The 27957-nt window shown below is 51.9% G+C and overlaps 1 protein-coding gene across 1 annotated transcript; it reads right to left on the bottom strand.

Moving 5' to 3' along the window:
- Positions 1-584: 584 nt before the first annotated feature.
- Positions 585-27957, bottom strand: TOP3A (DNA topoisomerase III alpha). The gene is made up of 19 exons (XM_047833575.1): positions 27339-27957; positions 23920-23979; positions 22635-22708; positions 21751-21826; positions 20503-20611; positions 19344-19487; positions 19020-19190; positions 18644-18744; positions 16948-17022; positions 15571-15653; positions 14304-14511; positions 12275-12460; positions 11954-12083; positions 9174-9287; positions 8907-9072; positions 7578-7721; positions 4886-5008; positions 3213-3856; positions 585-1822 (listed from the first exon to the last, which is right to left on the bottom strand). Exons 1-19 carry the CDS (start codon positions 27516-27518, stop codon positions 1647-1649), a joined length of 2964 nt encoding a protein of 987 aa, XP_047689531.1. The 5' UTR covers positions 27519-27957; the 3' UTR covers positions 585-1646.

The raw sequence follows: 27957 nt of genomic DNA, 5'->3' as shown, positions 1-27957 counted from the left end.
AACACTTCACACCCATTAGGATGGGTAATAAAATAATTATCCAAAGGAGGGAAATACGTGCTGGCGAGGATGCGGAGAACTCCCTTGTGCGCTGTTGGCGGGAACATAAAAATGGGGCAGCTGCTGTGGAAAACCGCTTGGCGGTTGCACAGAATTACCCAGAGAGCCGGCAGGTCCAGTCCCAGGTGTGCACACCAAAGAACTGAGAACAGGGGTCGCGTCTTTTTTTTTTTTTTTTTTTTTTTTTTTTTTTTTAGGTGGGCTTCATGCGCGGAGCGGAGCGTAAAGTGGGGCTCAAACTCGCGACCCCGAGATCAGGACCTGACCTGACATCCAGCGTTGGATGCTTAACCAACGGAGCCACCCAGGCTCCCCATGATGTTCAAATCTTGTACCTGAGCGTATAGCAACGCTATTGACGAGAGCCAAGATGTGGCAACGGATCAAATGTCCGTCAACTTCTCCCCAGAGGGACATAGTGTGGTTCATCCACATGATGGAATATCACTCGGTCACGAGTACTGACACGTGCTTGTGGATGCACCTGGAAGACGACGCGCTAAGTCAGAAGAAGCCACAGAAAGTCGCATGCTCTGTGATTCCGTTTATAAGAAATGTTCAGGACAGGGAAAACCATCAAGACAGAAAGTAGACTGGTGTTGCCGAGGGCTGGGGGGAGGGGAACAAAGCACAACAGCAGGGCCGTGACCCACCCCGCCGCCCGGACGCTCCACGAGCAACTCTGGGCCACCCGCTGCTCTTACAAAAACGCTGCCCGCTGCCATCCAGGCAGGGAACGGAGCTGTCAGTCAATCCGAACGGTACAGGGCCAGGAGTCCAAAACCCAAGGGCAGTTCACTTCGTCACCTACTAGCATTGCAATTCCGGGCAACTCACACCCCGTTTCTGCTTCTCTTCTAACCAGTGAAAGAAACCACACGGTTATGTATCATTCAGAGGGTTTTGTAAAGACAGACCAGGGACACGGCCACCTCTGCGAAGCGTGGAAGCATCCGGAATCTCGTATCGTGTCTCTGCTCTGCGGGGCAAGCCGTTTGTGGGGCTGGGAGCGCTTGGGCTCGCTGCCTGCCGTGTGGACAGGGAGGACGGGCAGGGGCCGGGAAGAGAGGCACAGGGGGCCAGAGACAGGTGAGAGGTCCCCCCGAGCACTGGCTGGCGTCTGTGGCTGTCGTTCTCGCCACCGTTCACGGGACACTGCACCACACCCACCAGAAGAGAGGGACGGAATTCTTTATTAAGGCACACAAGCTGTGGGAGCCGCTCCCACGGACACAATTCTAGAACAAGAGCCGCTCCCATCCCCTTCTCAGAACGTCTGTGGGCGAAGCCCCTTCCAGGCTGCCTGGAGCCACAGCGCGGGACGCACCAACCCGGCTGGTAAATACTTTGCGGCGCCAGCAGCAAGAAGCCCAGGTGGGGAGCCACCGTCCACCAGAGACGGGACTTCTCGAGACAGCGGTCCGGATCCGGACTCCCGAGCATGACAGGCGGCGAGACTCCAAAAGCCGCCACTTTCCGCAAAGCCTCCAGGGCAGCGAAGGGCAGCCTGGTCCTGGTGAAAACAGCTTATTCCTGAGACGGAAGGGGCAGGTGTGAGGACATGGCTTTCTCTCCCCTCCCCTGCCTCATGTGTTCTGAGGACAGAAGGGACGGGTGTGTCCAGGCTGGTGGCAAACGCTGCATTTCCGGGGCTTCTTGGCCGTGGAGCCCGTGTCTGAGGAAGTGGCCCGGGCTCTTTTGCTTCTGGCCTCTGGCCCCTGGAAGCCCCTGCCTCTTGGCCAGGTCTGGACTCCGAGACTCCCTGTGGGAAGAGTCAGGGGAAGGCTGACTTTGGAACAGACACACACAAGTGGCCAGAAATACAGGTCCCAGCACTGGGCGGAGGGCGTCCCTCTGGCCTTTGTATGGTCACGTCCGCCCACAGGCCAGGCTCCCTTCCCTCCTCGCCGCACACGGTGTGTCCCCCCCTTCCGTTGCCCCGACACCACTCCCTAAATGACCCTGTGTCCTTGAAGGCCTTGGCCCACCATCACTATCCTGATAAGGAGGGCACTACTGTCACTTCACACAGGCCTTCTTTACAGAAGCAACATCCTGCCAACTGGCCTGAGGCCACATGGAGAAGCAGCAAAACCCAGCAGGCCTGTGACCAACAACCTGCTCCCCACCGTCCGTGCCAGGAAACGGGAGTTCTGGATTCCTCCAGCCCTCAAATGGGCCTCTTAGTTTGGACCGCCCTGTGTCACCCGGACAACTTATCAGCTGGCCTGGACGTCAGACACCACTTCCTGGACCACCTCTCACACACTGCAAACCGAGTCTGTCGTGGCAGTGGCTGCCTCCAGCCCCCTCGGGCACTGGTAGCCAGCCCTGCGCCTTCCCCAGCCTTCTGGGTTCTTCCTGTACAAGCAGAGCTGGCAATGTGTGTTAGAATCACCGTCTGAGACTTAACTCAACTCTTCTGAGACAGGAACCCTAAGGAAGGTAGGCAAGTGCCCAGCTCACCAAGGAAACTGAGGCGGTGAGGCCGGGCCCTTCGTTCAAGGTTCTATAGCTAGGCTTTGGGACCAGCTCTGTCCGACAACAGGCCTTTCGGCTATTCTCAGGTACCAACTAAGCTTCTGCCGCGCACTGGGGTGGGCAGGGACCGCTTCCAAGTGCCTCCGGGCGCGTGATCTGCCTTGCTCCAACGTCTGGGTGGTGGTTCTCACCAGACCCAGTTACCGGGCCCAAACCATGTAACTCTGGGCAGGTTCCTAGACATCCCCAGGGCCAGGCTCCGCAGCTGAAGACAAGGACCTTGCAAGCCTACTGAGGCTAGAGGAGCGCAGAGCCGAGCGGTCCGGCCGACCTCGGGCTGTGCTGCGGTGCGACCCCCAGTGGAGGGGGTTCGCTGGGACTCAGCTGCCCCGTTTGTACAACCGTGAGCACGTGCTGAGCTGACGGGGGTGGGGAGGGGTGGGGGGTGGGGGTGGGTGGGTGTGGACGATGCACAGATAGCGTGTCTAGCGTAGTGCCGGGTGCGCAGTGGGCAGCTCTGTGGGCCTTGAATTTGGCATGAAGACCACGCACGCACCTGCCGGCCCCACCGCTGCCCCGCCCTCCCTTCAGGGGCCGCCCTTGCTCTAGGAGGTGGACGCCAGGCGAACCGCAGCAGAGCCCCCGGCCCGGCTACACACGTCCCGTCTCACCTGGGGCCACGTTCTCGTCCGCCCACTGGAAGAAGCCGCACTGCTGCTCTCTTGGCTTGGCGCATGTGTGGAACTGGCGCCCCTTGTTGGGCCCGTCCTTCTGCACCGTCCGGGTGACGGTGGGCTGGCTGCACAGGCACGACGTGCCCCCTCCGCTGTCGTCGCCAGGTCTGCCAAACCCACCCCGGCGATGCCCTGGGCCAGGCGGGCGTCCTGCCGAGCCACCTGAGGGTCTTGGTGCCGAGGGGGGGGGCCCCCCTGCATCCGGGGGGCTGCTGTCGGCCCACAGGAAGAAGTTGCAGCCGCCACCGTTGCACTTATAAAATTGCCGGCCCTGGTTGGGACCTTCTTTCCGGACGGTGAGCAGCACGGCCTCCTGGCCACAGTTGCAGGTCACAGAGTCACTTTCAGCAGTGGCAGCGGGTGGTGGCAGGGCCCGGGGGGCGCTGTCGATTCTGTTCAGGGACTGGCTAGCCTGCAGGTGGTTAGAGGGCTGGCTGGCTGGCTGGCTGGCTCTGGGGGCACCCCGTGAGAGTCTTAGGTCCAGGAGCTCCATCAGGGTCTCATCACATCCTCCGACGCAGCCCACAAACTCCAGAGGCATGGTCGGGGGAAGGCTGCCGCGTTTAAACTTGAACTTCAACCTAGTGAGGCCAGAAAGTGAGTGAAAGCATGAACCACCAGCTGTAAGTCTTCTGGTCCGAAAAGGGCTGCGCCCACCCTGGGCCTCCCCTCGGTGCCCCAGGAGCCCACGCCAGCCACCTGCCAACCGCTAGCCCGTCCAGCTGTCACGAGGGCAGAGGGGGAGGCAGGGGAAATCTAAGATCCCAATTAATCACCAAAATACAGAAGTCTCTGAAAGGTTCACTTCCTGTAACACCAGCGGCTCTCAGGCTCCTGGAGGCTCCCGGGCCCTTTCAAGGTATTTTGTTACAAGGCTAGGAAGTTACAGTGGTCATCCTTCCCTGCTGTAGGCATGCGGCTCTGCCAAAGGCCACAGCCCATGCCACGGGCCCAGCACACTGCCTGGGAGCAGAGGCCCGAGTCCAACAGTCTCCTATCTAAAGCCAGACATTAGACTTAGAGAAATGGGAAACAATGCATTGTTTTGTTTTGTTTTGTTTGGTCTGCTTTGGAAGTAAGTAAAAACATGCCATTTATGTCAGTATGCAGTGTATGCATTATAAAATTAATACATATGTCTTTAAATGCCTCCACTTTAATTTAGATGGTTAATCTAAATTGATAAGCTTATCGATAAGCTTAACCTAAGTTAATTAGGTAAGTTGATTAATTAGATAAGTTAATCTAAATTGATAAGCTTATTGATGAGCTTAACCCACAAAGAAAGCTCTTTGGGCTCCTCAATGATTTTTACCAGTGTAAGGGGTCCTATGGCCAAAAGGTCTGAGGACCGGTTCTACACGAGGGCTCTGGGCCTTTGGGAGGAGCCTGGAAGCCACGGCCGACACACGAATATTCTCTTCCCCATGCCCTACTTGGCAGCAATCTAGCTGGAAAGGGAAGGGACACAGACCGATTTAGGACTGCCAACCCAGCTGCTGCTGAGAGCACCGATTCGCCCCCGGCCACGCAGCAGTCTAGGAATGAAAGTCCCGGGAGATTCCCTCCCACCTGTGCTCTTCCTGCAGCCGACTCAGGGGCCAGCTCACCTGTAAACAGGGTGCGGCTGACAAACCGGACACACAGTCCCATCCCTGCTGGCCTCCAGCACAGAGTCAGGGAACCACATGGCCGATCGGCATTCTGGGAAACCGGTGCAGCTGAGGTAGAACCTGGAGGGCAGAGGGAGCGGGGTCAGGCAGGAGCCACCAGACTGCATGCAGGAAATAAACATTCCTAGACTGTCACCCATCTGGCAGGGAGACTTTTCCTCAGTTGATTAAGGGAGATCTTGATTTTTCCGAAGGACACGTAAATGGATACACAGTCGCTGGTACTGAATGAGAAAAACTAGCCTGCGTTTATCTCCCACCTTCCTGAAAAAAAGAAATACGTATTGCTGACTCTGCTTTCTTTAGAAGCACCAAACCAAGGTGCCTGGGGAGCTCCATCAGTTAAGCTTCCGACCTGGTTTCAGCTCAGGTCTTGATCTCACAGTTCGGGGGGGGGGGGGGGCGTTGAGCCCTGAGTTGAGCTCTGCACTGTCAGTACAGAGCCTGCTTGGGATTCTCTCCGCCCCCCCCCCCCCCCCCCCCATGCTCTTGCACACATGCCCGCGCTCTCTCTCTCTCAAAACAAATAAATAAAACAAAACCAAAAAACAACCCACTGACCAACCCGGGCCATAGCAAGGCCACGACCTGAGGGTTCTGCTCAGGTGCTGCTCAGGTTCCAGGCTGTGTGCTCTCAGACTTTCCCCAACTTCTCCACACGACAATTCTGATGGAAACCGTTGACACTCTCAGTTTGCAGTGGGGCAAACTGAGGTGGGGAACAGTCTGGAAACCTGCCCAAGGATGCACATGCAGTGAGTAAGAGAGCTGGGAATAGAACCCTATCTGTCTGATGAAAGAGCTTTTACTCAGGACACCTGCACCACATCATTCTGAGGTTTTTATCTATTTAAGTAATCTCTACACCCAATGTCAGGTTCAAACTCGCGACCCGGACATCAAGAGTTGTGTGCTCTTCCGACTGAGCCAGCCAGGTGCCCCTTGGCCAACAATTCCCTACAGCTTCCAGCCACGAAACTTTAGGGCTGGACTAGCCAACGTGAACACAGTTTACGATGTCCTTTGAGCATGCCTGGGTACGACCAGACCAGGGGAAAACTAACCAAACCCCAAACCCCAATTATTCAAACAGTTAATCCACTGAGAAACGGCAACTATCAGATAAGCCCTGGAGTGGTAAATTCCACAAGACAATCCCCAGACCCCCCCCCCCCCCCCCCGCCTACCCCCCGGTGACTCAAGCACTCGGAGAACTTCAGAGTTCACAGCACAGCACTTACTAAGCCCTCGCATGTGGCAGTCCGCACTGGGCGAAGCCTGTACCAGCACTGGCTCGTATATGTGCACCTGCTGCCCACTGCCAAGTTGGGCCCATTAACCTCTGGTTTCTGAGAGCCAGCCTGGCCTTCTCTTTGCCCAGGCCAGTGACGGGTCAGTAGTCGGGGATGCCACCTGCTCCCGTGGCAGCACAGAGGCGGCACATGGCTGCAGCCCAAAGGGGGCAAAGGAATGAAGGGCCGCGAAGACCTGGGATCAAATTCTGCCTTTCCCGCTCCCCAGGGCTGCCTGCTGTAGACGAGTCGCTTCAGCCCACGAAGCCTCAGCCTCCACTCCGTACGAAACTGAGGTAAAAACACCACCCTGCTGTGTGGTTATGGAGTCCAGAATGTACGTCGAGGACCGTGCATTGTGCCCCCCATGGGGATGGCACGTGATAAATGACGGCCACCATCTCCATTCCCCACTCCTGCTGTGAACACCTGCCAGCGGCCAGGGGCCGCCTTGGGGAGCCTCGCAACAAACTGCCTACCCACTGCTGCACTAAGAGCGAGAAGGGATGTGGCACGTCCAGGTCCAAATCAGCGCCAAAGCCGGAAGAAGAAAAGCAGCGCCACTGAGTATCTCTAACACGTCAGGCCCTGCGCTACTAGACTTCTGACCCATGACGCCAAACCCTCACCTTCCCAGAGTAGACCCCACCGCCCCAGGTTTATGGAAAATTGGCGCTTAGTAGTTAAGTAACCTGCTCTGGGGCACAAAACTTGTGTGTGGCAGAAGTGAGATTTGAACTCAGACCCAACGGGGTCCTCAGCTCATGCTCCTCCACCATCCTCCACACGGTGAGTGGGCGGCGTCTGATCCACAAGGGACGCAAATCTGCCGTCATCCCCCACCTCCTCTGGATCCCAGGTCATGTCACGACTCCAAGGCCGGGTCCCTGTCAGCTAGCCTTCTACCTCCAATACCTAGTGCAGGGGCCGGCAGCAGCAGGCCTGCCTTTAAATAATGACACAGAGGGGCGCCTGGGTGCCTCAGTCAGTTAAGCGGCCGACTTCCGGCTTGGGTCATGATCTTGCGGCCTGTGGGTTCGAGCCCCGTGTCGGGCTCTGTGCTGACAGCTCAGAGCCTGGAGCCTGCTTTGGATTCTGTATCTCCATCTCTCTCTGCCCCTCCCTCACTAGTACTCGGTCTCTCTCTCTCTCTCTCTCTCTCTCTCTCAAAAATAAACATTAAAAATAAATAAATAAATAAATAAATAAATAAATAAATAAATACACAAACAAATAAAGACAGACACAGAAGTGAAACGACAGGGCCCTGCAGGGGGCTGGATGGCCAACCCAGCAAGTGCTGGGTGAGCACCGGCGGGGACAAGTCTGGCACTGACCCGCCACTCTTCTTGGTCTTGAGGACCATGTCCTTGTTGCACTGCGGGCACTTCTTGATGGGCTCTGGCATGGCTGGGTAGATGGCTTCTTGCTGGGCCACCTCTGCCCCTTCCCCAAAGTACTGAGATAAGGCCTCGTCCAATCTGAAGGAAGAGCAAAACATTTACGATATTCTTACGTGCGCACAGCATGAGCGTGACCAGGGGAACCGGCGGGCTGCTCCCCGCAGGCCTGATGCGGAGAACGGAGGCAGACGGAGCTGTGTTGGCCAAGCGGCCCTGGCTCCTCTCTGGCTCCTGGCAGCTCCCGGGAGTGATCCAGCCTCGAGGCAGGTACTTTTTGCCTTGTCACCAGCCCCGCACCAAACAAAACTGCACAGGGTCCTAGCATGCACTCCAGAAGTGTCTGTCTGTCTGGATTTACATTTAAATGAGCTCATCCTGGGGCCCCTGGGTGGCTGAGTTGGTTGAGCGTCTGACTTCAGCTCAGGTCATCATCTCGCGGTCCTTGAGTTCGAGCCCCGCGTCGGGCTCTGTGCTGACAGCTCGGAGCCCGGAGCCTGCTTCGGATTCTGTGTCTCCCTCTCTCTCTGCCCCTCCCCCACGCATGCCCTGTCTCTCTTTCTCTGTCAAGAATAAATAAACATTAAAAATAAATAAACTAGCTCATCCATTTCTCTTTTTTTCTTTTAAGATTTTATTTTTAAGTAATCTCTACACCTAACACGGGGCTCGAACTCAACCCTGAGATCAAGAGTCACATGGTCTACCGACAGAGCCCGCCGGGTGCCCCGGCTCATCCGCTTCTTTGCCAAACTGGCATGGGGTAGAAAACAGGTTTGCGTCTAACAACACGCACACGTGCCGCTTGCTGCGTGGCACCTCCAAAAAATACTCCACAGAGCAAACGTGTCCTACACCAGCACTAGGTTTCCTGCCCCACAGCTGTGCTGCCTGTTAACTCAGGACAATTAAAATCAAGAGAATGGCATCTCTATCTGGCGCCAATAGCCTGGCATGACCGGACCAGATCTTTCCGATTACCGTTTGTATGCTGGCGAAGCTCTAGGGGAAGGGGAACCCTCGGGAGGAAAGCCCGAAGGGGAAGGAGCTGCATGGGGACGGCCCTGCCAGGCACACCGCCGGCTGTGATGAACTGGCCGGAGGACATCTAACCACCCGTGGCGCACACTTCACGAGGCGCGAGGAGCCGCGCCGCCCGGTTTCTGCTGAATCACCCCCACCCGCTCCCGCTGCCCAGGGAGAGGTTACGGCCCAGGAAGCAGAGCTAAATGACCGCGTGCGCACACAAGTAGGATCCGGACTCACTTCTTTGCTTTGGCCACTGCTTCAGTGAAAACCTGTTTGTATTTCTGGACTTGCTGCCTCAGAACCACCAACTTGTCCTTCTTCCCCTCACAGATCAGCTTCAGATCAGCTTCCAGCTCAGCCCGGAGGTTGGGCTTGGACATCTCATAGCCCATGGAGTCATAGCCTGCAGGGGCAAGAGCGGTGTTCTACGTGGCCCCGGGCGACACCTTCGGGGACTTTAGTTACGCGGCTCCGCCAAAACCCCCGCAAGCTCCTCCTCCTTACCTTCCACAAGCCCCATGCCTAGATGCCCGGGCAGAAACCGCTTGTCCGGGGTGAGCCCGACGTACATCCGGGCTTTGATGGTCTCGATGTGCTCCGCATGAGTGGCATCAGTACCTGAAAGCCAGTCCTGGTTACTCGGGGTGATGCAGACCGTCCCCCCGCCCTGGTGTCCTGTGGGCACCTTCCTCTGCCTGGACTTCTTATTCTCGGTAAGACACCTCCCTTCGCATCCGGCCCACGCAGAAACCACACTTCTCCCTCGCATCCACTTCCTCACTTAAGCTGTCAATGTCAGCTTCACAACTCCTGCGTCTCCTCTGCTCCATGTGGCAGAGCCACGGCTGGAGCCCACGTCATGTCATCTGCATCAGTGCAATGTGCTCGGTCTCCTCCTTTCTGGCTGCTTCCTCCACCCACACCTTCTTTATGCTGTGGCCAAAGGGTTCTCTGCAAATGTAGCTCTGGCATCAGAGAAATGCAAATCAAAACCACAGAGGTACCACTTCACGCCCACTTGAATGGGTATAACCAAAAAGCACCGATAACCACGAATGTTGGCGAGGGCACGGAGAAACCTCAAGCCTCAAGCGTTGCTCCCAGAGCGTAAAACGGCGAACAGTCCAGAACTTCCTTAAAAGGTAAACACAGAGTTACCATAGGACCCAGAAATTCTACTGCTAGGTTATCTACCCTAGAGAACCGAAAACTGTCCACACGCAAACCTGGACACAAATGTGCACCGGGACAAATGGGAAGGACCCAAAAGTCTATCGACTGAGGAATGGATAAACAAACCGTGGTGTACCTGCACAACGGGACAGCACCAGCCAAGAGGGAAAGAAGTACTGATTCCCGCCACAGTGTGGATGACCCCTGAGAACACGCTAAGTGGAAGAAGCCGGTCACAAAAGGCCACACGCCGTATCGTTCTAGTCAGAAAGATGAGTGGTTGCCCAGGACTGGAGGGACTGGAGAGAAGGGGGGATAGGGTGTGACTGCTAATGGGCACGGGGTTTCTTTCTGAGACAATGAAAACGTTCTAAGTTTAATTGTGGGGAGGGTTGCACACTTTTGTGAATATACTGGACGCTGATTTGTACGTCTTACATCAGTCAAGTGTGTGGTATGTGAATTATATCTCAATAAAGCTGGTAACATTTTTAGGTTTTTTTTTTAAAAGCTGGTAACATATTAAAAAACGTAGCTCTCTTGAGCACCTGGGTGGCCGACTCTTGGTTTCGGCTCAGGTTGTGATCTCAGTTTGTGAGATCGAGCCCCGCATCAGGCTCCCTACTGACAGTGTGGAGCCTGCTTGAGATTCTCTCCCTCCCTCTCTCTCTCTGCCCCTCCTTCACTCTCTCTCAAAAGAAATAAAAATACAAAAATTAGTCCTTGCTCCTTTCCTCAGAAATCTTAAACTGCGCTCTGCTAGCCACAGGCCAACACCCAAGCTCGTTAGGCAGGCACGCCGGCCCCGCAGTGAGGCTCAAGTCATCTTCCCAGCCTCACCTTCCACGCACACCCCCGGCCACAGTGCCATGTGCTTCCCTGAGCCTCTGTCCTCCTACAGACTCGGCCGGTGCCTGGCTTGCCTTCACTCGCCAGGAATCCTTCCTATGAGGTTTAAGGCCCCTGCCCGCTCCCTGCCAGAGCCCATCGGGCTGGACTTAAGTGTTGCTTTGATTTCTTTCTCCCGCTGGATGAGCCCTTGGGGGAATGGAATGACCAGGCTTGATTCCTGTCTGTGTCTCCGGGGCCTAGACCAACATCTAGCTGTGGAAGCCTCAGATTTTTAATGAGTGAATCCTGATGGGTGAACGAACTTTAATTTTAGCGAACCCCGCAACTTTGTGGACAGTACAGCAATGGCCAGAGGACTCCAGGAGGGCACTCCTTCCTAAGTCCCAGGACTACAAAACCCACTGTGTAGTGAGGCGGCTGTGCCCCAGGGCGGGCGGCTGTGCCCCAGGAATACGCCCAGGGAACTCCCACTTCCCCTCCATCCACTTCCCTCTCCATCGTGCCGCTGCCCCTCTGAACTAGGTTTGCCGGAGACCATGACAGAGCCGTGACGAAAACTGACGAGGGGTGGCAGATCTGTCCCGAGGGACCCACCTGTAAACCTTGGGCCACGGGGCTTACCGGGAAAGCCAATTCTGGCCCGGTTTCCTTTTAACCTAATTTCCAGTTCCCATACTGTTACGAGGAATGCTTTAAGGAACACCAAGGGCACGGCCGCGTGTGGCAGCAAACTCAGACCCCGCGGGGGCCTGGCAGGTAACGAGCGGAGAGCGGAGCCAAGTGTGAGCGATGGGGAAGGGACAGCCACCACTCCAATTCAACTCCAATTCCATTTCTGGGCGCGAAGGGGCGGGCTGCCAGACCCGACGCCTCGCAAGATGAAGACACGGATTTTTTATGTGGAATCTCTCAGGCCTTAAATGTTGGTAACTTATTCAAAATAGAAGCAAATCCCTGTGTGGGCCAAATATCCTAAGTCCACGGACAGGACCTGGCCAGGGTGCTCCCAGCGCACCGCCCCCGAGTCCTGGGACACATCGATGTCCTCATTCGGCTGCTGTAAAGCAGTGGTTAAGAGCACCATGTGCGGACTTACTCAGACCAAGGTTCTTAACCTCTCTAAGCCTCACTTCAGCTACAAAGGGGGTGAAGAATATAATGGCCACGTTAGAACTGTGGCAAAGACCAGAAGAGACACGGTGCCTGGCCCGTACGGAGTGTGCCGGAGCTGCCAGCTACCAGGACAGCAAGCTACTGACCAATGCCGTGCTTTTCCATGAGGGCGATGAGGTCGGCTTCGGTGAGCAGCTGGGGGGGACTGGTCTCTCCGTCCACCATCTCCACAGCACTGGGCTGAAAGCAGGAGCCTCTCTCGTAGACAGGGAGGGTCTACAGAGAGCAGCAGAAGCGTCATATCATTCCGCGTGGCACTTAGGCAAAAGACAACTTCCATTTCAAAGAACGTGGCCCCGCTCCATCAGACGGCACTGGGGTCGGGAACACGGCTGTCTTCCCCTTTCCCCGAGGCCCACGGGGTGAGACGTGGCCTCTGGCCCCTGACCGGGCCTGTGCTTTAGTACCTTGTCACTCCAGCGGTCATATGGGTACACATCCAGGTAGTTTCGGGCCAGAATCATGAGGCCGTGGGCCACGAAGCGTTCCTGAGCGATGTCGATCTCCACAGTGGTCTCCTGTCCCTGAGCATCCTGGGAGCAGCAAGCCAGGAAATGACGAACGATGAACTCATAGAGTCGCTGCTCATCTCCCTAGGAAGAAAGAGAAAGGGTCTGAAACTCCCTCCAGAAGATAGCCTCTCAAGGATCGCAGCACCACCAGTAGTCTGACGTGGCCGAGGCCACCTTCCAGCCCAAAGTTCCACATGAAACAGGGCACATGGCTCCCGTAGCCCCCGCAGCAGCACGGAGCGCTGGGCATACCCGCTGTGTGCTGTGGACTTAGACACAACCCTAATCAGGTGAGGATAAGCAAGGAAGGCATCCTACCTTCCAGACTGAGAGGTGCTTCTTTTGACATAAACCCCACCAAGGGAGGAGACAAGGTAAAAACATAATAAACTAATAAGGGATCCCTTGTGTAGAAGACACAGTAAAGTTACAGCCAGCAGCCCTACACCATCCCGTTCACAAGGTTCATGGGACTTTCTACCAGTGAAGTAATCAAGGACTGAGCGAGGCTCAATCTGTCAAAGCCTGTAACATGCTCATACTCATAGCCAATAATTCTAAGAATGGATCCAAAGGAAACGAAAGGTCCACACAGATATTTACACAAAGGTCAGTGGTTATTAGGTCTTGGAAAGTTGAAAGCAATCTTAAAAAACAGATTTTGCAGGGGTGCTTTCTGCAGGGGTGATTTTGCACCCTGCAGATGAGCAGGGTGGCTCAGTTGGCTGGCAATCCGACTTTGGCTCAGGTCATGACCTTGCGGTTTGTGGGTTCAAGCCCCATGTCGGGCTGTGCGCTAACAGCTTGAAACCTGAAACCTGCTTCAGATTCTCTTTCTCTGTGCCCCTCTCCCGGTTGTGCACGTGTGCCCCCTCTCTCTCTCTCAAAAAAAAAAAATAAATAAACAATAAAAAAATAGATTTGGCAAAAGAAATTATGGTACATCTATGCAATCATTAAATATCATACTTTAAAATATTTCAGGGGCACCTGGGTGGCTTAGTTGATTGAGCGTCTGACTTCAGCTCAGGTCACGATCTCACAGTTTGAGTTCGAGCCCCCCACTGGGCTCTCTGCTGTCAGCACAGAGCCCACTTCAGATCCTCTGTTCCCCCTCTCTCTGCCCCTCCCTCGCTCAGACACTCTCTCTTAAAAATGAGCAAACATCTATTTAAAAAAAAAAAAAAATTCGGCATATGAGGAAATGGCAAATTTTTTTCTTCCTCATATTCTTTTGAATTTTCTAAACTAAAATGGACCTGTATTACATTTAGGGCCAGAGAACAATGTGTGTTAATAAAAAAAGGAAACAAGGACCAAATGTGGCTCAGCTCTGCAAGGAGCCTGCATCTGTCAAACAAGCCTAACCAGCTTGGCCCTCCAGGCCCTCCTGGAGCTCATTCTCCAGCTGAGGAAGGACAATAGGCAAGACACACGGCAGGGCAAGGCTGCCCGAGAGCCCTGCAGCCACCGGACCAAAGACAAGAGGCCGGTGTCACAGTATCCAAGTGTCAGGATGGCGATGGAAACCCATCGAGTCTGGGGAGGATGGAGGCCGGATTCCTCCAGTTAACGAGGGGCCAAGAAGGCCAAGCCATTCTGTGGGAGGCTCTGTGGGGGCTGTGCAAGGGCACAGGGCAGGCGAACCTCCTAGTCCACGTGTGGGGGGCTCGGCAAAGCTGCAGGGGGTCTGACAGAGCGGGAAGTGGGCTGGACAGCAGAGCCTGCTCCGGGGGTGGGGATTCACGGACACCAAGCAGAACACTGAAGCAGCAGAATTCGGACACTGACATCTCTTTGCTAAAATGGAGAGATATTTCAAAATCACTCAGTTCCTCAAGTAAGAGCCCACAGAGTAAATTCAAGTGCCGCTAACCCTTCACTTCCCCCTGGGTTCTAGGAGGCGGTAGTTAGGGAAACCAACCTGCAAGCTGCTAGTGTATTTGGTGGGGTGGATGGGAGGGTGAGCTTGGTCAGACTTGTTCCCATTGCGTGGAGTAGGGCCGCCCCGTTCTAGAATGCTCTGGGCAAAGGCCCCCCAACGTGGATCCGGGGTCTGCTGCTCTACGAGCACCGTCAGGTTTAAGTCTTTGGGGAAGATGTTTGTCTCAGTTCGAGGATAGCTGATGTACCTAAAACAAAGGCAAACGAATAGAAAAAGAAATTGCTAGAATCGCTCTAGAAACAACCGAATTCGATTGAAAGCACCTGGTGGCACCTGCAATGTCCCATCTGAGCTAGCCAACGCAACCGAAGGCAACCTAGCTTACCTACGTTGACAAAAGTTCTCAGATGGGACCCCCTGATGGGGTGAGAGACAGCAGGCTCTCTTGCTGAGATGCCCCAAGAAGCCACAAGAAAAACGACAGGGGAAGCACAGGCGGGGAACACAGTAGGCCCAGCCTGCCAGCCGTTGTGTGGCCGGGACACAGCCCTGGCCCGATCTATGAACGGTCTGCCAGTGACCCTCCATGGCCTTGAGAGCAGCAACAGAGTGTGCTTCTACGAATTTGTTTCAGGTATAGAAAGCGTAATGCTGCCTAACAAACCATCATGTGGACCCTACATGTAATTTACCATTTTTTACTAGCCACTTAAACGGCATTAACGAGATCATTTACATCCTTTTGTTTCATACAAGTCTTCGAAACCCAGCGCATGTCAACAACTTCCAGCATGTCCCAATTCGCACGACCCAAATCTCAAGTGCCTGATAGTCACCTGTGGCGAGTGGCTGCCACAGCGGTCCACAGCATGGACCACACCGTCACCGGATGGTGCTGGGATGTTCACAACCCCTGAAGTGCGATGATTTATGATGGCAGACGACTACTAAAGGTGTGGTCTGCCACGTGCCAAGGCCCTGGCGGTGGGGGGGACTGTTGAGAGGTCAACACTGAGATGTGAATTCACTCAACGGGCTCTTTTCCTCATCAGAAAAGTCAATGTCAAAATTCTTCTACTTCAGAGCTCAGGTGATATCTAGACAGTCCGTATTTACCCATAAGCTCGAAAATATTTTCATCCTGGCTCAGTGGGTGGAGCACGTAACTCTTGATCTCAGATTGTGAGTTTGAGCCCCATGTTGGGTGTACAGATTACTTAAAAATAAAATCTTTAAAAGAAAATGAAGCAAAATAAAATACTTCACCCTGACAAAGATGCACCAAATTCTATTCCCAAATATTTACCCTTGAGTGTAGAGCTTTTCGGCAATCCTCATGGTTTCTTTAGCATTTATTCTCAACTTTCGAGAAGCCAGCTTCTCAAGCTCCTGTTAAATGTGTCAATAGGCAAGTTAGAGTGCAGTGTGGGAGTCAGAGGGCACAACACAGCCACACAACTCATCTTCACAAATGTCTGGCCACTGTCACTCCAGCGGCTGTCACGCAGAGGGAGAAAGACTGTAGCAAAGAAAGCTTTCTGGGCCTGCCAGGCAGAGGCAGATTCCAACCCAGTGGTTCTCAGGCTCTGATGGGCAGAAGCAAGAATCACTTAGGAAGAGAAAAGATTCCCGGGCCCTGAGCACTAGGGATTCTGACAGAAGAGGGCTGGGACAGAGGCCAGAAATCTGCATTTTTTTTTTTTTTCCTTTAACCAGCAAGCCAATACACAGATTCTAATACAGGCAGTCTGGGAACCACACTTTGGGAAAACCACTGGAGCCCTACTAACTTCTGGATGATGAATACCATTCTTCAAAAACTCCTGGGAGATCATCGGTTGTCCTTCCCCTTGGTCACATTCCACCAATGTCAGCGGCTCTATGTCAAAGCCTATTTAACCAGTGAGGACCAATACACTTATGCCTGTCCTATGCAATCGGTCTGTAACTCTCCCCTTGTCATTCCTACAAATCACTCCCATGCGCGTGCGTGCACACACGCGCACACACACACACACACACACACACACACACTGGGCCACGCCCAAGGTAAAGACCACACTGCCCACCAATCCCCACGTGTTTCTTAGCCTGTTTGTTCTGTATGTTCAACCTCCAGGGTGAATCCTGACGGCAACTGTACCCTGAATTGTCCTGACTGGTGGTGACTGGGAAGGGGCACTCCTAAGGTAGTTAACTCCAACTCGTGTCGAGCAGGGTGGCTCTTCGTGGGTCTAAAAAGTTGAGAAACCCTGTCCTAAGGTAGGCTCTTAATACAGATTTTAAAAAACGTTTACATAGATTAGGCACACGTTAACGAGAAATGCTCGGGCAGAAAAAGACAAGCTATCCTAATCACAACAATGTAAAAATTACGTGTATGAGAAAAAACAGGAAGAGAAGATGCTCACATTGGATCAGAGATTACGTAAGGATGACGGGGGACGTGTCTTCCTCTTTTTGTTTGCCAAACCCCACACAAAGCAGCTACGTTGCATTTATTAACTTAAAAAAGCACGAAAAGACTAAGCAGCCTCTGTTTTGGGGTTTCTGTTCTCCCCAAGGGCTTTCCCGCTTGGCCTCGTGAAGGGTGATGCTTTGTGCCACCGGCCACCGTCTGCCGTAGAAACCTGGTCCCAGCACCAGGCAATCAGAGCGCCTGGTGCAGTCATCTGGAACATACCACAGTGTCCAATGCTTGAGGCCTCCACTTGCTCTTTGCCTTAGACTTGACCTCTACCACGGTTGCCCTGGGATCCTAGGGAGCCAGAAAAAGCAGAGGCCACGTTAACCTCTTTGCGCACCTTCTCTAGCTGTCCTGCGGTAGCCTTTGCTCACCATTGAGGACACTCACCACGAGCAGAGGCCCCCGCTCCAGCCACGACAGCACCTCGAGCGAGGTGGGCTCGAAGCCTGCGGTGTGGTGGAGACCTCACCACCTTCCCGCTCAAACCAAGACTTTGAGGGGCAACTTTACAAGCCCCAAGGTGCCTTCCAGGGCCCGCGAAACACGACAGCCTGTGCATCTCCTAAGCACTGTTTCCTACCTACACGTGCACGGTGTTACATTTTAAAACGTCAGGATGATACCAAGTTAGAAATCGGAGAAATCGTACACTACAAGCTGGAAAACCCAATGTGGAGACCATCTTCACCGCACCCCAGCGAACAGGGGTGTTTCCTTCTCTCGAACAGGTAAATGTGCAGTGTCAGAGACGTGCCAGGTAGTTCTGTGACCTCTAGGGTCAAAGGGCAGAGGCGTGGACAGAGTGACTCCTGGACGCAGGGTGGTCTCCGGAAGGACTGGAGAGTCAGGTATGCTAGAAGCTAGCTGTGCTGTGCCCCTTACCGGCTCTTTAGAGTGCGCACAAATTACTTCACTCTCTCCCACCTCATCTGTGAGGCGGGGACAGGATCGCCACCCTCACGGGCGCTATCAGGACTAAACAGGATAGTGTAACATAAAGCGTGTCTGGCACTGCAGCCGGTGCTCACCGGTCATTGGTCCCCCTTCACCAAATCAATTAGTAAACCTGCCAGGGCGCTACAGCCGGGAGCACATGTGACTCATCAAAGTAGAGATCTCAGAGTTTCTCTCAGGCACCACTGTGTGCAGCCTCCAGGTTAGAGCCAGCAGTCAGGTACTGGCTGAAAAGCAGCGGCACCACAAGGTGGACGATCAGTATGAGGGTCGCAACTCGGCCACCGACTGGCCTGTGGTCCTCTGATGGGCCGCTCTCTCTACTTCTCTACTGACACGTGTTCTCTACCCGCCCCACCCCCCGGCCCCCTTGTGGCTGGCTGTCTCCTGCTAATCACTCTGGCCTTCACTCAGATGTGGCCCTGAGAGGCCTTCCGTGACCACCATGCCTAGAACGGTCCCCTCCCTGCCCCCCAGGCTGGTCTCTGTTCCTTCCCCCTACTTTTCCTTCCTGGCATTTGCCCCTGGATGAAGTTAACTTGCTCGTTTGTGACTTTCATCTTTCTAGATCTCATCTAACCGGGGGAAGAGGGAGCTGGACCAGATGCTGTCCAAACCCCTTCCAGCTCTAGGAGTCTACTGTTCCAGACAGGTCTAGAGGATCCTGAGTGACCTCTGCTAACAGCATTCTACTTTAGGGAGAGATTTCAGCTATGTATTTCTTAAAATTTCTGCCTTTATCTAAAAGGTCTGCAGCTCCTGTGGTTTCACATCGTTTAGTACCATTTTCATGGAGTTCGTCCTACAGGTTCCCTAAAAGTGAGGTCCTGAGATGCAAGCTGAAAGCTACAGTTCAGTGGGAAAAGGGAACAGGGTCACTTCTGCTAACACAGAAGGAGTGGCCTGGGAACTTCCAGAACAGTTTTCCTCGATCATTAAAATTCCAAATATCTCTTACCTCCATGCACAGCTGATAGAGGACAAGACAAGCTGTGTGGTTAAAGAGGCGATGCCTTTTCCAGTTGAATTCTACGACACCATCTTTGTGGTCATGAGTTACTGTATCGGGGACAAACAGGAAGGCCATGACTCAGAGAAGCCATATGATGGGACAGAGAGAAGAAAGCACATTGCACTGAAATTCCAAAGGAATAGGAAACACGCCTTTGGGATTATGGGTCATTCAGGAAACTAAGTGGATTCTGAGCATCGTAATGGGGTGGGACGAAGGGCAGCAAGACTAAAAAACTCACACATTTAATCAGTGGCATTTTTGCTCCTGGTTCTTCCCAGGCCCTTAGGTTCTACACCGTAAACAACTCCTCCGGCCATACCTTTAATTTTGTGGAAGATTTCTGGCACAAAAGCCTGAATGGCTTTGAACCTCTCTACCACGAACCCCAGGGTTGGGAACTGGCAGCTGCCGTAACTGATCAGCTGCTCCGCTAACACCTCGGGAAAAATCCTCTGCAGCCTCAGGGTCTGGAACCTAGTGAAGGCAGCTCCTAGGAAGTGAGGACGGAAGGAAGGAAGGAGAAAGCAGTGGACCGTAAGATCAAAGCCAGCTGCACATATCTACACACAAGCCTCATTCTTGGTTCATAACCCAACCCCCAATGTGCCACGCAGACCCCCAGGGGAGTTTGCCAGTGGCTCACCGATCCTCAGGTCCAGCTCCTGCCTCACGTCCACAGCATCGCTCACTCTCGGATCGGGCTCGGTCAGGTTCTCACAGGCCGTCTGGATGGCTCGGGGGGTGATCTCAGAGAAACGGGCTCTCAGCACTGGCAGACTGGGCTTCACTGTGGAACAGAGTCACCAAGATCAAAGTCAAACCACATTGCCTTCCCATCATAAAGGGCTCGCTTTTCTTAAACCACCTTGAATGAAAGATAAGCCATTTCGAGATGTTGTGAGGCACCCAATTTTCTGATTAGGTGAAATTAACAGTATGCTAGCCACCTAAGAAGGAAACTTTGCTGTAACCGCTAAGCTTAGTTTTGTCAGAAGTAACAGTGGTGTGAATTTTAGCTATTTAAGTGAATTTCAGCTATTCTCCTTATGAGCCTCTCAAGATTCTAATCTCACTCATTCTTAGATGTTTGGGGAAAATAAAATGTTGTCAATTAGAAGGTCCTACAAGGGAATTTCATGTCCTGGCACGGAAATAACACAGGACATACACACTGTCCCTGAAAGTTAACGTACTTAAATTCCCAGCAGTCGTTACAGCTTTCAACACAACAAAAACACTCAGGGAAAATAGAAACCGTCCACTCTCTGAAGCCTGAGAATGACCTGTGCATCACTTCCGCTAAGTTACCTGCAATCATTAGCCCCGTTGAAGGCATTTAAATTCATCTCAGCGAGTATTTATTAATATTCAGGCAGCATGCAAAGAATACAGCAGATGAACAACATTCTAGAATTACTCTTTGTACTGTCCGTACGGCATATGCATTCTCTTGCAAACATTCAATCTATACTTATAAAAGGTATAAGAAGTCCCTGCTCTCAAGCAGCTGGCAATCTACTTGGACCTGACGCGAAACAAGCCCTGGGCCGCGGGGTCTGTGCCACTCGGTAACTCTTTTAGTCCTCGTGCCACCCTAGGAACCGTGTCAGACTGGCCTGACTTTCCAGAAAGCTGAGGCTCCCGTGGGTTCAGTAAGTTGCTCTGGACACACTGCTGGTGAGGCCTGACGGATCCAGCGGGGAGAGTCTGTAAGGAGGAACTCGGCCTTGACCCACTCACACAGGGGAGCCATCTACTTCTGCGGTCCCAGCGTGTGGAAACCCGGAAGCCACGTCACTTACCAGCCCTGCACACGTGGATAATCTCGAACCCGATATTTTCCCCTTCTCTATCGCAGTCGGTCCAGATCACCAGGGCCTGGCACTGCCGGGTCTCTCGTTCCAGAGTTTTCTGAAATTCCCAGCCAGGGAAGAGCGGTGAGAGCGCAGTCGCCATGAGGTGACACCTCTACGCTAAGGACGTGTGACCAAACCGAACATCAGTGATGTTATCGGGATGCGCCGCCTTGGTGAGAGGGAGCGATCTGAGGAAACTGCTCCTACTAAGGATGCCGAGGCTGCTACCACAACCCTCCAGCTTAGAATCACGGACCTGAAAGTGAGCTTCTAGAAGATGGTGGGTTTAATGCACCTGCTCTAGTGTGACAAGACCTAAACCTCAGCTCTGACACACACTTGTAACTCTTGTGGTTCTGATCACGTCCTGGTCAAAAACGAAACTGATCCCTAATTGAGTTTCACCCCAAGAAGGTTTCCCAGCTAGCAGACCACTGCTACAGGTGCCCTGAGCACTCATAACTCGCCTGTCATGTGACCATTTACACTTTGTTGTCTCTCCATGCTAATTCGGGATGGAAGCTAGGATTAATGTTTTTTAACTTGTTCGATGTGTCAAGTTTTTTTTACTTAGGTTCTAATTAGTTAACACATAGCGTCGTATTGGTTTCGGGAATAGAATTTAGTGATTCATCACTTAGAATTAATCATTTAACAGTGTTATTCCTAGGATTTATTTAAACAACCACTACTAATAAAAAGGCTTATTTTTAGTCAGTACAGCTTGTGACTCCTGATCTTAGGGTTGTGACCTCTCCATCAGTGGAGACGTTATTTAAAACTAAAATCTTTGAAAATAAACAAATAAAAAATAAGTGGCCTCATTTATACGATGAGTGGGAAGAATTTTTAAATGTTTATTTATTTATTTTGAGGGGGCAGGGAGGGGGAGAAACAGAGGGAGAGAGGGAGAAAGAGAATCCTAGGCAGGCTGTCCGTGCAGAACCTGACTTGGGGCTTGATCTCACCAACCATGAGATCACGACCTGAGCTGAAATCAAGAGTCAGACGCTTAACCAACCGAGCCACCCAGGTGCCCTGAGTAGGAATAATTTTTAAAATCATGGCACTAAGTTTGGTGGGAAACGTGATCTCTAAATTCTGATGCATTCAAAATACAGAAATCACAGTTCAATTATTTTGCACTCTGGAGTTGTTCAACTCCAGTGCTGTATGTCTTCCAAAAGATCCTACCTTGATGTCTACAAAATTCTCTGGGCAGTACTTTTCAATTTCTGCTTCAAAGAGGACAAGGGGATTGCAGCTGTGCCTAGAAAAGAGGATGAAAACACAAAACATCCAACCTCAGCACAGGATGGAAAGTCCTCCATTTTTACAAGAAAAAAATTGCTCAGTGAGCTCACGGATGGATCCCCAACAGAAGTCCCACGGGAAAATGCCAGAGAATTAAAAGCAAGGCTATGACCCTCTGCACAAAGCACTTTCTGCTTTCTGTGACAGCAGCAGCTGCTAAGAAGAAATCCTGGAGCCCTTTCACGCACGTCTGCGATGGGATAAGTGTAACACAGCGACTACATGAAATAGGTCTGGCTATTCTAAGGAAAATAACACTTCAAAGTGGTTGTTTGTGCTCAACACACGGTAAAAATTCACAATGGTTCAGTTAATCTTAGGTCACTGCCGTGGTCTCCATGGTGTTTGTCCCCTCAAAATTCACATGCTGGAATCTTAATACCAATGTGATGGTGTTAGAAGGTGGGGACTCTGCGAGGCGATTAGGTCACGGGAGTGGTACCTCATGAATGGGATTAACGCCCTGATAAAAGAAGCCGCACAGAGCTCCCTCCCTCCTTCCGCCAGCTGAGGACATGGTGAGAGGTCAGCAGTCTACGTGTACCCTGATCTCCTGCTTCTCCAGAACCAGGCAAAATCAATTTCTATGGTTTATTAGCCCCCCCAGGGTTGATGACATTTTGTTATACCAGCCCGAATGGACAAAGACAGTCATCTGGGTATTAGAAGTTATATAGTTAAGATCCACATGCCTCAAAATCCCGGCAGCATTTCACAACTTACTGTAATAATCAGAAAGTTCTTCCCCCAGGCATTGTACTGACCATTTGCGGAACTGCATCTGGAAATCATGAGCCAGCAAATGTCCAGAAACTGAAGTCATTATCATGGTAACATTCTGAAGGATAACAAAATTCGAGTTAGTCTTTCGGCAATTATATTTTGCCACATCATTCAAATAAAAGGGAGGAACTTCTGTTAAAGAGAAAAAAGGGGTTGCCGAGGGTTGGGGGGAGGTGAGGAGGAAGGAAGAGATGGAGTGCTGAGGACTTTAAGGACAGTGGGAATAGTCTGCACGATACTGTAATGACGGATGTATGTTCTACTTTTGTCCGAACCCATGGTACGCACAACACCGAGAGAGAACCCTAATGTAAACTAGGGACTTTGGGTGATTATGATGTGTCAGTGTAGGTACAATTGTGATGGTAAAGAATGCATTACTCTGGTGATCTGATGTTGATCATGGTGGGGGGGGGATGTATGTGTGGGGGCAGGGGTCTATTGGAAATCTCTGTACCGCCCCCTCTCAGTTTTGCTCCAAAAACCTAAAATGGCTCTAAAAAACATTAAGTCTATAAACAAAACAAAACAAAACAAAACCTAGTTGGGGAGAAATGAACATAAATGCATCTCTTTGAAGCCAAATACCAAACTAACGACCGTTCTAATTCTAGCACCATGATGCCTTTTATAGGATTTAAAGTTTCCTCAAACTACTGTGTTTTAGTTTCTTCCTTGTTACAAAGAGAAGGGGCCATATTTCATTAAAAAGAGACTTCCTTATAAATTACAAAATATTCATTTGTAACCAGAGATCTTTAGGTCTTAACAATTATTCTTGAAAGATAGTGACTTCTTCTATGATGGCCAGGCTCGTTCTTCTTGATCAAATAACTTTTTTTTTAAATGTTTATTTTCGAGAGAGAGAGAGAGAGAGAGAGAGAGACACACACACACACACACACACACACACACACACACACACACACACACACAGTGTGGGTGGGAGAGGGGCAGAGAGGGAGACACAGAATCAAAGCAGGCTCCAGGCCCAGGCTCTGAGGTGTCAGCACAGAGGCCGACATGGGGCACGAACCCACCAACCACAAGATCATGACCTGAGCTGAAGTTGGACGTTTAATCGACTGAGCTACCCGGGCGCCCCCTGAAATAACTCTTAAGGTACAGGCAGTTCAGCGGCAACCTGTAGTTAACAGCTTCTATTTTTACAGCCATAACTAAAAACTCGAGGAACATATACCAAATGGCCCATGGATCTAACAGCAGCACACTTCAGCTGCAGGACAGAAACATGATAGCACCTACCTGGCCGTACAGATGATAATCAAATTCATAGATCTTGTTGAATTTAGACAATCCTTCCCTCTACAACACAAAACAAGAATAAATAAATTACATTGAAAACAAACGACTCCTCGGCCTAACGATCAAGCAGAAACTTGATAAGTGGTCATAACTGAAAAATAACAGTATTTCCTAAAGATAAAAACTAGGCTAAATTACTAAGGCCGGTTATCAAGAGGATCCTCAAAACAGTTACGAGCACATGCTTGGTACAGTCCATGGAGTTTTTATGCCAGAAGGTAACCCTGAGGTCAGCTAATATAACGAATAGATGAGCCTGGACGAGTCCAAGGTCAAGTCACAAATTAGAGGCAGAGAAAGGATTAGGACGGAATTCTCTTGCCCACTTTCTCCCTCTTCCCCATATCCTTCCACTACTTTTTGGCCTTACAACCGCGCCTGTAAAACTGCTGGGCACAGGCAAATCACTCGCCTTTCTGAACATCAATTTATTATTATTATTTTTTTAAATTTTTTTTTCAACGTTTTTATTTATTTTTGGGACAGAGAGAGACAGAGCATGAACGGGGGAGGGGCAGAGAGAGAGGGAGACACAGAAAATCGGAAACAGGCTCCAGGCTCCGAGCCATCAGCCCAGAGCCCGACGCGGGGCTCGAACTCCCGGACCGCGAGATCGTGACCTGGCTGAAGTTGGACGCTTAACCGACTGCGCCACCCAGGCGCCCCAATTTTTGAATAAAGTTACCTCTAAGTGCTCCTCTGGCTCTAAAATCCAGTAACACTACAAGCCCCAGTCAGCACTGGAAACCAGTCTATAAAGCAATTCTTTAGCTGCGAGCATGGACGAATCAGACCCTCTCTGAATAGATCCCACCGTCCTCCACAGCAGCATTAAAAGTACTTTTACAGGGGGGCGCCTGGGTGGCTCAGTTGTTTGGGCGGCTGACTTCGGCTCAGGTCATGATCTCACGGTCCGTGGGTTCGAGCCCCACGTCGGGCTCTGTACTGACAGCTCAGAGCCTGGAGCCTGTTTCCGATTCTGTGTCTCCCTCTCTCTGACCCTCCCCCGTTCATGCTCTGTCTCTTTCTGTCTCAAAAATAAATAAACGTTAAAAAAAAAAAAGTACTTTTACAGGTACGTTTCCCCAGTCCAGTCCCAAGTGACTCCTGAGGGGCACATCCATTGTCCCTTGTGTCTCTTGGGAACAGTCTAAAACCACCGTTCTGATCCTCTCCAGGTAAATAACTCGTCTGATAACATGTGTGTGATCCCACAACCAGAGCTCCAGCAGGCAGTCTCCTCTACCAGTGGTAGCCTCGAGGATGTGAAATGTCTTTCCTGACATTTCAAACTTGCCCCCCTGTAATTCCCATTTTGGGGTGGCACACAATTATGTGTGATCCCATGTGTGGGTGAGGTGCTCAGGGAAATTGGATACCCCAAACTTAGAGCAGTTTCGGAGTCTGGGGAAAGAAAAAACACCCGGTTGATAGATCAAGAATGTAGCTTTTGTGATCTCTCCTTCTCTTTTTATTTTGGAGAGAGAGCATGTGAGCGGGGGAGAGGGGCAGAGAGAGAGAGGGAGAGAGAAAGAATCCCAAGCAAGCTCCAGGCTCAGCACAGGAGCCTGACGCGGGGCTCGATCCCACGACCCTGGGATCGTGACCTGAGCCAAAGAAATCAAGAGTCAGATGCTCAATTAACTGAGTTACTCAGGAGCCCCTGCTTTTGTGATCTTTTTTGCAGTGCTGTCCACTCTAAGAAAAAAAAAAAAAAATACAAGTCCCTTCTCTAAGTAATCTGTATCAACTCCCATACTGCTGCCACTAAATCTACAGAATTCTTTAAGATGCATCTTTCTAAATATAAAAATAAAACCATGAAGGGGCGCCTGGGTGGCGCAGTCGGTTAAGCGTCCGACTTCAGCCAGGTCACGATCTCGCGGTCGGTGAGTTCACGATCTCGCGAGATCTCGAGTGATCTCGCGTGAGTTCGAGCCCCCCGTCGGCTCTGGGCTGATGGCTCAGAGCCTGGAGCCTGTTTCCGATTCTGTGTCTCCCTCTCTCTCTGCCCCTCCCCCGTTCATGCTCTGTCTCTCTCTGTCCCAAAAAAAATAAATAAACGTTGGAAAAAAAAAAATTTAAATAAATAAATAAATAAATAAATAAATAAATAAAACCATGAAAAAAACTACCCAGATAAAGAAGGTCGCAGTTTTCAGTGTGCTTTTGAATGCTATTGTAAATGGAATTGTTTTTTTTTTAAATTTTCTTTCCAGATTGTTCATTGCTACTGATTTGTGTACGTTGATCTTGTATCCCATAACTTGGCTGAACATATTTATTAGCACCAATGGTTCTTTGTGGCTCCTTTAGGATTGCTATTCTGTAAGATCACGAAGGGGATTACATTTTTATCAAATGTTTGTTCTGCATCAATTGAGAGAAGCAATGTGGGTTTTAAGTGGGAGATTACTGGAGTCACACTTGTGTTTTTTTAAAGTCACTTTGGCTGCCCAGAATCTGAATAGTGAAAGGTTAGGGAGAAAGCTATCAGAGTTCTCCCTGTGAGGGGCCAGAGGTCTGAACTCTACAGACACAACCTCAGCTCTTGCTCCCACTCTCCACGAGCTAGAAATGGAGGTCTAAGGACCTTGAGATCTCGAAAGAAGAAAAGAGCAGGGAACTTCTGCTTTCTGCCTCCAGAAAACCATTTCGCAATCCACTTTTATTTGACAGATTTTCCTGATCAGTTCTTATCATCTCCATGCCACCTGTTTTACAAATTCTTTTACCTTTCCCTTCCTTTGCACCTCCAGTGTGTCCAGAACAAATTTTCATCCCTTACTTGCCTGTCTCTCGGGAGTGACTTTGTACTAGTAGGAATAGGGCAGCTGTTCCCTCTAATCCCATAGCCTAGGTAGTACTGCCCTCTTAATACGCGTTTACAGACTGTAAAGCCAGTGGGGCCGCAGAACCCAGGGGATGCGCCGTTGATGGGGAGGGCCAGGTTAGCTGGGAATGCTGGGACAGGGCTTGACCGCCCAGTTAAAGTGCTGTGAACAGGGGTTCCCAATAACTTAAAATTTCAAATCACAGGGAATACTGTTAAGACACGGCCTTCCCTGGTCTCACCCCAAACCCACAGAATAGCCAGTGTCCCAGCTAGTACCGATTATCAGACTAGTTTGGGAACCGCGGCTGTGCGCAAGGAGGAGCCAAGGTTTTCAAGCACATGGGTGAAGCGTCTTCACTTTTAAATGCCTACCAGTCCGAAAAGAAGACAGGAAGCCAGTGCAATGACCCAGAAGTGGGAGAAGCGGCCTCCGTCTGTATTCCCAGCGCTCGCCGCGCTGTCCCGCTGGGTGATCGGGACAGCTCCCTCACCCGCACAGCTGATCGGAAATACGCCTCCTTACCCGCCTCATGCGACCGTTGGACAGCAGGTCGGCGATCCCCTTGGCCGCGTCGTTTTTCTCGGCCACACAGAGAATTTTCCGCACGCCTCGCAAGGCCACCTCCATGGCAGCGCGGGACAAGGTCCTGGCTCCCGGCCGTTGCAGCCAGCGGAGAGCGCAGCGGGCGACAGGGAAGATCATCCCTAGGCCCCGCGCCCGCTGCCGCCCGCCGGGTGCCCAAGCATGCTGGAAAAGCCAGAGGTGACGCCCACCTGACGTCCACCCTAAGGGAACTGGGGCCCCCGAAAGCCGCCAGCGCCACCTGCCGCGTCCCGGCCACCACCCCTAAGCCCGCGGGGCTTGGGACCCACGGCCTCGACAGGGAATCCCGCACCTAGGAGTACGGCTTCCGCCCGCCTTCTCGGGCTACATCCGCCCGGTGCGAGCGCCACGGGACCGCGAACTACAACTCCCAGACGACCCCGCGCTCGGGACCCCTTGTACGTTTCCGCTCCTCCGCCCCACTTCCTTTCTTTCCCGACAGTGGTTGGTAAATCGATTGTCCTTGGGAGAGGCCGCTGGAAAGTTCCGCCCAAACCTGTCGTTCGCTCACAATCCTTTTCTCTCCCGCTCGGAAGTC

The sequence above is a fragment of the Prionailurus viverrinus genome, chromosome E1 (assembly GCF_022837055.1).
Source record: "Prionailurus viverrinus isolate Anna chromosome E1, UM_Priviv_1.0, whole genome shotgun sequence".
In the NCBI taxonomy this organism is placed as follows: domain Eukaryota; kingdom Metazoa; phylum Chordata; class Mammalia; order Carnivora; family Felidae; genus Prionailurus; species Prionailurus viverrinus.
The sequence above is the reverse complement of the archived record's forward strand: the minus strand, read 5'-3'. Positions and strand labels throughout refer to the sequence as shown.